General features: G+C 42.3%; 1 protein-coding gene across 10 annotated transcripts in view; it reads left to right on the top strand.

Annotated features, from left to right (window-relative positions):
• Nucleotides 1-10241, top strand: part of TCF7 (transcription factor 7 (T-cell specific, HMG-box)) — a 113650-nt gene that overhangs the window by 64116 nt on the left and 39293 nt on the right. For all 10 annotated transcript variants that reach the window (XM_019506292.1, XM_019506294.1, XM_019506293.1 and 7 more), the window contains exon 2: nt 8867-8999. In XM_019506292.1, the coding sequence (XP_019361837.1) occupies nt 8867-8999 (133 nt within the window). The remainder of the gene's footprint in view (nt 1-8866; nt 9000-10241) is intronic.

Below are 10241 nucleotides of genomic sequence, written 5' to 3'. Positions count from 1 at the left end.
TGGGGGTTGGAGTGTTTTCCCGGTAGGGATTGAATGTTGTTTGGCTGGACGGTTTAGCTTTTTATGTTATAGCCCAGGTGCTTTGTGTTTTTGTGTTCTCTGTTTTTACCGGAGGTCCCAGGCTGTGGGGGTGGGGGGTAGAGAGGTGACAGAGGTGGTGAGGGCAGGCACAAGCAGGGGGCAAGGTGCTTGACCTCCCCTTCTGTCCCTCTACTGCCTGCCCCCTGCAGCAGTGGAAGGGATGCATTAAAGATGACCTTTCAATAATTAGATTCTATGGATGGAAAATTATAACAAATGTATAAGTTTTCCATGTACAGAACCTAATTATTGGGGTGGGGGGGTCATCTTAAATTCGAGTCAATCTGGTGATAGAGGTTGACTAAGATACGCGACTCTTAACAGTAGGGCAACAACTGAAATGAGACGCTTTCTCTTACCACTGTTGCCTGAAAGAGGGGGTAGGAAAATAAATCTTGAACAAGGCTCTTGTATTAAAGAGAAGATTTCAGATAGTTCATTGCAATTGGAAGCCAAAGAATAGGATATCTGACACCTCCATAGACTGGCTGTCCAAATCCTATGATATTAATTACTGTAAGTAGGTCAAAGCCATCCTAGGTAGGAATTTTATGTAGTGCTCCAAGCAATGTGAGCATTAGTTTCTGGAAAATAACAGGTCAGGCAAGCTCAAGGCATGATGCGGCCAAGTTGTTCCCTGAATACATATTGAGAGTATGATATATTGCTGGGAGTGGGGGGTGGGTGCCTTTTCCCCAAGTGGCAGAGCAAGCTTTGAGTTGTGCAAGTATCTCCACGCAGTCAACCAACCAGCTATAAGCTTTATGCCACACGAGCAGTTTTCACTGATATTTTTCTGCCTCTTCAATAACGCCCTCCCGTGTGTGCTTATCTGTTGGGAGACTTTAAGGCCCATGTGGTCTTCTTGGGACTGATGCTTTGCTCCAGTAGCATAACTTGGGGTGGTCAAGTGGGGCATCAGGTCCAGCTGCCAAATTAGAGGAGGTGGCAAAATGGGTGGCCAGCCCTGCTGCCAGCCCAACCACAGCCACTGCCCAGGGCACAAGAACTCCTTGTTCACACCTCTGCTTTTGTTTTACCAATCTGACTTGTTTGACTCATAGGTACTGTCATTTCGCCTGAGGCCTTCCTGTTGTTTTATCCCAGTCTCCTTTTTGTGTGTTGTGTAACCTTTGTACCGTGAGCACTTTTATGCTTCCCAATTATAGAAGTCAGCCCCTTCATTTAATGGGGCTGCAGCATAGTGTCAATTTTAAAGGCTAACTGCATTTCACTTATTTATGTCTCACTGGGAAATTTTAGTGGCTTGTGTGCATGAAGTGCTAGCTGACAGCCCTGTAGCAGTCTGTTGTTTGATAATAGTTTTCTAAAGCCTCAGGAATGTTTGGGATGTATTAAAAAAAACAGGTGGTGAGACAGAATTGTGACAGATTAGGATTTAAAATGGCAGCAATGCTATAGAAGAAACTTTGATTATGATCCCCACTCTTATATTGAGGACTCAGATGCATAGTAATCGGTTAACTAATCCGTTGTATTTTTAGTGAGGGTAGCAGGATATTGCCATTTCTGAATTATTCTAGTCTTAGGTGGGAGAGTTGTAACCTCCTTTTATGTTAGAGATGATTTTTATAAGATGTCAGCAAAATCCGCCAATTAATTCTCTCCTCCAATAGAAGGAAATCTGAAACATGATTCTTGTAATTTTTTTCCCCTACAACAAACACTCCGACCCCCCTACAGGAGACAGACCACCTAGCAGCTTTACTAAAAAAGTAAAATAAAGACTTTAAAGAATCCAACTCTTGCCTATATAGTTTGTTAAAAATATACCAACAATTTTCTTAGTAACATAGGCACAGGTGTCAAGTTTGCAGACATTTGTCCCAGCAAGGATGCCCTAGGAATGGATGATCAAGGTTTACACAAAAGATGAACTCCTCTCTTGTGTGTTGTGTAACTTCAATTGTAGCTGAATATATTTGCTCTTTTGCTTTAACATATTGACTCTGGTATTACTTACTTAGCCCTTTTTTATTTTTTAGTATACATTTGTGAAAGGTAAAGAACAGACATGAATTCCCAGATAAGAGTCCACCAGAAGTTCAGTATCGTGCTTGCTCTCACCTGCATACTTCTCAGCTTGAGCGTTTTGTCCTGCTCTCACTGGAATTAATTAAAGGCTCGCTTTGGATCAGGGCCACCAGAATGAAGTTTATTCATTTTGGTTATATGACTTTTCTCCAAGAAGAGAATTTTTACGAATAGGTGTCCCATAGTTGTTGACAGTGATGCAGCTCCACCAGAGGTACAAATGGGACACCTGGTGTCTGAAAGCTTGAATGTCCATAGCCCTTTTTAACTATTTCTGACAAACAGCTCAGCAATTTCAGAAGTGTAACATAAACATTTGGAGTCGAGAAAGTAATCAAAACCAGTCCTTTCCCATGTGCAGTGAATCAGCATTTTTGGATGAGAAACCCTTATGTCAAGAATTCCAGAACCGATGGAGTTAGTTAAATCACTCACTGCAGGTTTGGAGAACATAGTGAAGCTGCCAGTGCCCTCAGGAACCTCATGCAACCAGTGATCATGTTCCCCCCTTTACAAAACTATCCAGGTCATATTTAGTCAAGGGTGGGAATGAACGACAATAGGATAGCAAAGCTTTCACTCTGGGGTGAACTCAATGAGACTGCACTTCTGAGGACAAGGATCTTGATATAGTAGATTTTCTACTACACATTCAGCAAGGTTAAGAATAGTCTGTTTAGCCCAGAGCTTCTGTTACAATCAGACACCTATAGGTAAATGAAGAGGTCTCTTAATTGTGCCTGGCCAGCATCTTTTTATAATCAATGCACCTGCCTTTGCCGTACCATGCTTCCTATTACACTACTGACTAAAGTGGCTTTTTTTGTTTCATAGTGATAGCTTCTTCCTGGGTCTAAGCTCACAAAGGTTTCTGCAGACTGAGTCATCTCAGGCATGTGGCTAGTTGAAAGTAAGAGCAGAATCATGCAAGACTGACGAGAAATCTGCATCTGAACACAACGTTATTTAGCCGGTGTGCCAGTGTGGTGAAGAAAGGGAAGAATAGGGAATTGCCCATGTTAGAAAGTAGGTAATTTAAAGTTTGTCAGAAATTAAAATTTGCCAGCCAAAATGATGCTTTAGGCTTACAAGAACATTCTGTTCCTGTCTCATTCTTGAATTATTTTATGTGCTCATCTTCTTGACCGTACAACAGATCCTGCCAGGGAAGTACAGCAATGCAAGCTTCCCTGGACTGCCCCCATAGAAGAAAACAGTCTCTCTTGTCCATTTATTCCTTGGCATCTCCTGAGACTGCCAGCAAGGATGCCAGGTTTGACATCTGTGCATGGGAAACTGGACTGAAACCAGCCAACTTATTTTAAATAGGCTTGCATGCTCTATAGCAATAACTGACAGCTTTCATTGACTGCTCGCGTCAGGTGGATTTGAACCAGTAACTTTGTTATAAAAGTTCATCAAAGGTTCATCAATCTTCAGTGTATCAGTCAATCATATTTTAATATAATTTGCATTCTTCTCATCAGTTTCTGTACCATCCTCCAGAGAATTTCAGTCACATTTCTTATACCACTGGAGAATTAACAATGCCATTGCAACGTTTCTTCTAGTAAATTATTTAAAATAAGCTCCCAGCAATACAATTCAGTTGTCTTCAGTGAAGTTTCCCCTTTTGCCTGTGGTCCTCCAGCAGATTCTCCTCGCAAAGCTAGTACAAGATGAAGGTTAAGTAGGGGCCTACTACGAGAGACTGTGAAATTTTTAAAATAATCCTGTGTTCAATACAGTTCAGCCTGTGGAAACAATTGTATTCAGGTTAATTTTCCCAGCATAAGGCAGGCATCAGTTGGCAATTTCAGGCTTGCTTTGAAGATTCTCCTCGGGACTGTACTTTGTTGTGTTGGAGTCGTTTTGCAGAAACTAAATCCAACTTTATAGAATAAGAAAAGGACACCTCTTCTTCGATATACAGACTTTCAAAAGAGTCAGGCCTGATTTTAAAATTTAAAGTTTGGCAGCTTACAAGGGCATCTGTTGGAAACCAGGAACCATGCACATGGGTACCAACTGTGAATAGGCATGGATTAAAATATTTGAAAAGTGAAGCAAAAAGGAAAGCTGCTTCTCTGCTCCTGAGTACCTTTCCAGAACTGTTCATCTCTCACAGTGTTCATCTAGCTCATAAAACTGGTTTCTGTTACCAACATGCTAATTAACAAAGCAGCAGCGGACATGAACTGGCTCTAACTGAAGTGTTTTTCCAGCTTCTTGAAAGCCTCGTCCTATCAGTTTTTTTTGTCCTACTTAACGGGCTGCATAAAACAGCGGTGGAACCAGGAGCCAGGGTTAGAGGAAATTTAAGGGAGAGAGGGGGAAGCCCTAAGTTGTCTTACTGCTGCCTGCAATTGTTTTCCCTCTGAATTGATGGAAAATCTGAGTACTTGATTTGCAGCCCTATTGTACACCAAACCATGATGTCCTGCTCTGAATCTGGTGGAAAACACAGCCCAGTCAGTTAGTGCCTCTGCTGTGACCGCATGCCTTTGTGTTTGTTACTTTTGATGTACTTAGCACATTAAAATCATGATTCTCGCAGGGTTTTTTTAGATGGCCAGCTATTTCCTTCTTTTCTTTACAAACCTGTAGTCCTTACAGTAAGAACAGCATAGGACTGTATTTGCTTACAGTGCCAGATAGTAGGATGGTCGTGGGTTTGATCCTCAGTTGAACTAGATGTTTTCTTGAGGTCCCTTCTAGCCTTACTTCTCTATGAGAAATATGCTTTGCTGACATGGTATGTATGAAGGAGACTGAAAATCCTATTCTTGTATGGACACCAGAAATGTTGGGATTTTCAAAAGAAACGAAAAGACAGCTCAGCATTGACCTAATTTTGCTCCTAGTGAAACCTATTAAGAGTTTTCCCATTGACTTCAGGGGCCATCATCAGGCACTTTTGAAAATCTCCCTCTACCCTTACAATATCAGTTATGGGGATTGTAAGTTCAGTAGAGGCAGTCACTCACACAATTTCACATGTGCCTAAGTTACGGGGCATAAGACACCGGATACTCTTATCAATTGTGTGTATTATGAGATATTATGATAATGCCTAAGGTGCACTAAGATACAGCTCCACTGCGCTAACCACTGTAGAAACAGAGTAGACGATGATCTTACCTCCGAAGAGCTGGTGCTCTAAAGAGACAAGCTGGGCACAGGATGAAGCAAAGGGGCTTGGCTGGCACCCAAAGAGAGTGAACCATGTGATGACACTGTGTTCGTTCCTCAATTATTTCTTTATTGTAGCAGCAGGGTAGTTAGCAGGGGATACACTCAATGGGAAGTAGAGGGAAGGGAAATGGGACATTGAAAAGAAGGAGCAAGGATCAGGGAACAAGCGGGTAGGAGGAATGAAGCTGAATTGAAAATACTGTAAGGGAAGGGTAGAGAATTGCAGCAAATCAATTGGCATGGGGCAGAGAAAGTCCAGTCAAGCTATAGCCAGTTCTCTTGACCTCTGAAAGTCCCCCCTATAGTGTCTCCTGCCTGCTGTGTGCACATCAGATGCATGCAGCTGAGCGTGGGCGTAGTTTTCCATGTGCACAGGTAACCGTCTTGCACACATTTGTCAGATATTTGGTTTTTGTGTTAGGAACATGAAGTGCTCACACAAATGCACATCCTTCATTAAAAAGTCTGGTACTAAAGGAGGCTTCAGCAAAAGTTAATTTGAGAAATATCCCTGATATTTCTCAAGGCATTGCCAGACTTCTCTTCACCACCCAGTCTGATTGTAGTTCAGGGCATCGTGGTGGGACCTAATGATGCAGTGCTTGACTAAAGACTGTCAGTGTTTAAAGCTTGGTTTTCCCTCTTTAAGCTTATTTGGCACTTGGTTTTTTTTATATGAACGGACTGCTGGTAGTGTGTACGGATGTCAGTACCAGTCTCTTTGCACCTGTTCCCCAAGTTTGTCCATGAATGCATTGATACAGTATGCACGTGTGTAGTACCTTTTGTGCAAGGTTCACAAAATGCTTTATACAAATTAAGGTTCTCCTCTATCGTTCCTGACAAAGGGTTTTTAAACCCAAAAGCTTACTAAAACTTTTTTTCCAACTATTTAAGTTGGCCTAATAAAAGATACCAGATTCACCCAAAGAACCTTGTCTGCCTCTATCAGTCCTGCTTTTCCAAGAGGGAAAGCCTGAGTCTGCACTGCCTCCACAGACATCACCGCCACCTGTGCAAACTGAGCATGCTAGCAAACCAGAGCAGTTTTCTATTTTACAATGCACAGATGCAGATGGCTACACCCAGTGAAGGGCAGTGGAGAACAAAACCCAGGGATGTTAATAACATGCCTACAGTTCTATGCCAAATTGACCGCAGCTGTGATAGACTGCAAAAAGATCGGACTTGGAGTCTCCTTCTCTAATCCCTAGGCACCATTGCCTTGCAGCCCATTCTTATTTTTCCTGATTTTGTAGTTATCCGCCCTAATACCTTCTCTAGTTTTCCTCAAGACAGATCCTGACTTTCCAGTCGTGGTTAAGTCAGCTCGGGTTTAAAAGCAACTGTGGGCGAAACTGGGCAAGTATGAGACAGCAGACATGCTTGAGGCAGACAGCAAAGTTTGTGTGTGCGCGTCGTCCTTACAGCTCTGTAACTGTTTTGAACAAGTTTTTTTTTTTCTGTTCCAACATGCAGAAATACCCAACATTGTACTTAATACAGCAGCATCATTTTACAAAATTTTAGGCCTTTACAAAATTTAGCATTACAACTGGAAGAGAGAGACAAACACTTTTTTCCCTGATTTTACTCTAGCTTTTTTCATCTTCAACTCTGTCTGTGGGATTTCTATCAGGGTAGGGAGATTTGGCAGTGTGATGAGACTTCACCGATGATTGGATCTTCACTGTTAACACAGCACTCTGGAAGGTCTGCATTTTTGGAAAAACAACCTAACTTGGGTGTTTCTAGTTTGGAAACCCTAGACAGGACATCTTGAGCCTGATTTTCAGAGATGTGAAGCTCCCACAACTCAATTGCTATGAAATTTATATCCAACAGGTCGGGATGTGAGTCTAAGCTATTGAATCTGTGTTCCAGTATATGCTGTTCTCCGTGAATGGGTGCCCAGGGACTGGTTTGCCCTCTGGGTAGTCCAGAAATTGGCCCCTCCAGATTCCTTTTCTAACTCCAGGACATACCAGCCTCTTTCCCTAGTGTTCCCCTTTTCTTTTTGCTGCACTACTGCTCTCTTGGCCAGCAACTGCAGACAGACAGAAGGCATGGTAGATATGCACCTTACTGACTAACTGAATCAGACATGCATAAACTTATGAGCAGTGGTTCACTTCATCAGATGCTAGCTGCATCTTTTAGCAGCCGAAGTGTTGGGACACCCATCAGGATCTCTGTCTGACATTATGCTTATTGCAAAGGAAGACCCTGTGAAGGCAACTTCTGCCTAACATTTAGCAGAGTCAGTGGCAGAAAAACATCTCATATCACTATAGCAGTGGAAGACATTTGGGCTATTAGCTGTTCCTGATGAAGCTGAGCCTATTTATTTGTTTTATCCTTAGTCAGAAGCTTTGCCTGCCACTCCTTTCTTCCCAGTCAGATGGGGCAATGAGAGAGACCAACGTATTCATTACCTTCTTTGAAATAGTTTTGCCATATGTTCTTTAACTCTCTTTCAGAGGAATAGCTTTTTTTATTCCAGTAGAGGATTGGGTAGTTGAAATGGTCAGATACAAATTGTAGCTCATGCTACATTAATAGATATGTCCAAATTCACTCCCTCCAACATTTGAGAGTGCAAAGTATAGCTTGTGCTTCAAGCCTGTTATGTGGAGGGCCTGACGTAGGAGGGCTGGGGGTTCCCTACTAGAAAATAAAGGATCCAGCACCACATACTCAGTTGCTTGCTTTAGATTTGTCACTTCAGTCTGGGATGCACATGTTAAAATTTTGAAAGGCATTTTCAAAATTTTGTATGTGCACGTGTTTGTGTGACCCTTAGCAGGGCAAAAAATTAGGTATAATAATGTAGCGATACATTTGCTGGTATGCTCAGAAGTGCCAGCCCTGGCATAAAAAGGGTTTGTTAGATTAAGTCCTACTGCAGAATTTGAAAACTTCCTGTTGGTTTGGGCTGATCATGGTCACCCATCTAAATATTATAGCATTTTGTAGCAATTGTCCAAATTATGCCAGTTTACAGCAGTCTCACTGATTACCGGTACTTTGAACTTTTGCTGGACAACGCAGCAATGCGATATGTCCCTATAATAAGCCGTGGCTTTAACAACTCCAGCAGCAAGAACCAATTTCTCATTGTTGTGACGACAGATCGACTCCGTATTAGAGAGAGCACCGTCCTTTAATGAACTTTCCCCATCGTCCCACAGGGGGTTATGATGAGGTTGTTCTGTATTAATGAGTTCATCTTGGTAAGGAGACTGTCCTCCTGTGGTTTTTTTGAGCAAGATCAGGGACCTGCAGTGATTCTTAACACATCACTTGCAAAACCTGGACAGGGTGGAATTGGCACTCAGTGTTCAGCAGTCAGGAATGGCTGCTTTCATATGCCTACCTGTTGGAGTCAGTAAGCCAGTCCTTTGCAGCTGCTGTGAGCAGCAGTCCTAACTCCGCTGACTGGGCTGACCCTTGACAGCAGGTGTTCGGTACTGCTGTGTTGTAATACCCAGAGGCAAAAATTGTTGAAGCCTTCCTCCTGTTTTGTATTTTTCAGTCTAACAAAGTTCCTGTGGTGCAGCCGTCCCACGGCGTCCATCCGCTCACCCCACTCATTCCATACAGCAACGAGCATTTCAGCCACGGCTCCCACTCGCCACACTTGCCAGCTGATATCAACCAGAAACAAGGTAACTGCTGTTTTTTCTAAGCATGTGGGAGGCGGTGGGAATCATCGTGGCAATTTAAAAGGGGGTTGATGCCAGAAGCCCTTTAAATGAGAGTTGCCATCTAGCCAAGGTTTCTCTGGCACTGCCAGTTCCTTTAACCTTTGCCTTGTGAGAAGAAAAATAAAAGAACGTCATGTTCACTACACTCAAGCAGACGGGGACATTGGCTACAGGGGGGCTAGCTCCTTGGGATACTTTATAGTCACGGCTAATGGCATCCTGAACATCAAAGAGTGTCTGTCCTAATCATCAAAGTTTAACTTTCTCTGTAATAACACTCCTTGTAGCCTGAGAACAGAGCTTGGGGATGATATACAAGAGCTAACCAGAAAATGGAAAGTAACCTTTCCTTTGACTCATACCCAAACTGTTGTAAGGTTGTCATTATGAGAAAATAAATGTTTGAAACAGGAAATATTTTGACTAAATAATGATATCTAGCTGGATTTTTGTACATATATTTCAGCCTTTGGCCACATATATGTGGTTGTCACACAGTTTGACTCTGGGTTTCTACGTTAATTCAGTACACATCAGTCCTCTCACAAAAGCAATGGAGGAAAGTACAATAAGGAGAGATTAGAGCTCATACCAAAACAAAAAAAAAAAGAATTCATACATCTAATTGATTGTACTTCACTATTTTTGGTTGGGGGCTGAAAATAAACATTTGTTTAAATGCATCGGTGCAAGAGGTTCAAACCTCCTCGAGTTCATCCAGAGCTTTGAACTAAGCCTGAGTCCAGTTTCAAATAAATCTAGGTTGATTCCTGGTTTGGGGAACGTAAACTGTGCCTGGGATCTTGACTTCCTTTGAACCTGGAAGTTGGTGCAAAATGTGAGCTATTCGGCTGCATGCAAAGCCCAGCATATCAAAGCCACATGGTTACATGCTGGTCCAACTTTTATGTGACGCTGCCCTGCAGTGGTGACGAGCTTTGCCACATTAAGGGTTCTACCAGATGTGGCTTGAAGTGAATGAATTGGGGTTGATTTGTCATCAATTTGAACTCTAATGGCCATAGTCTGGCCTCATCAGTGAAACTTCAGTGACTGAGAAGGATTTACACTTTATAAGAGCCCCTCAAACAAACGTTTCTTCCATCCAGGCAATTCCTTGTCAGTTACTAGAGGATGAAAAACTCAATAAAAATATATGACAGGTTAGCAAATTAAAGCATATTTGAAGCTCAACTAATGGCA

This window comes from Gavialis gangeticus, unplaced genomic scaffold (assembly GCF_001723915.1).
Source record: "Gavialis gangeticus isolate Ggan-Ray unplaced genomic scaffold, GavGan_comp1, whole genome shotgun sequence".
In the NCBI taxonomy this organism is placed as follows: Eukaryota; Metazoa; Chordata; order Crocodylia; family Gavialidae; genus Gavialis; species Gavialis gangeticus.
The sequence above is the reverse complement of the archived record's forward strand: the minus strand, read 5'-3'. Positions and strand labels throughout refer to the sequence as shown.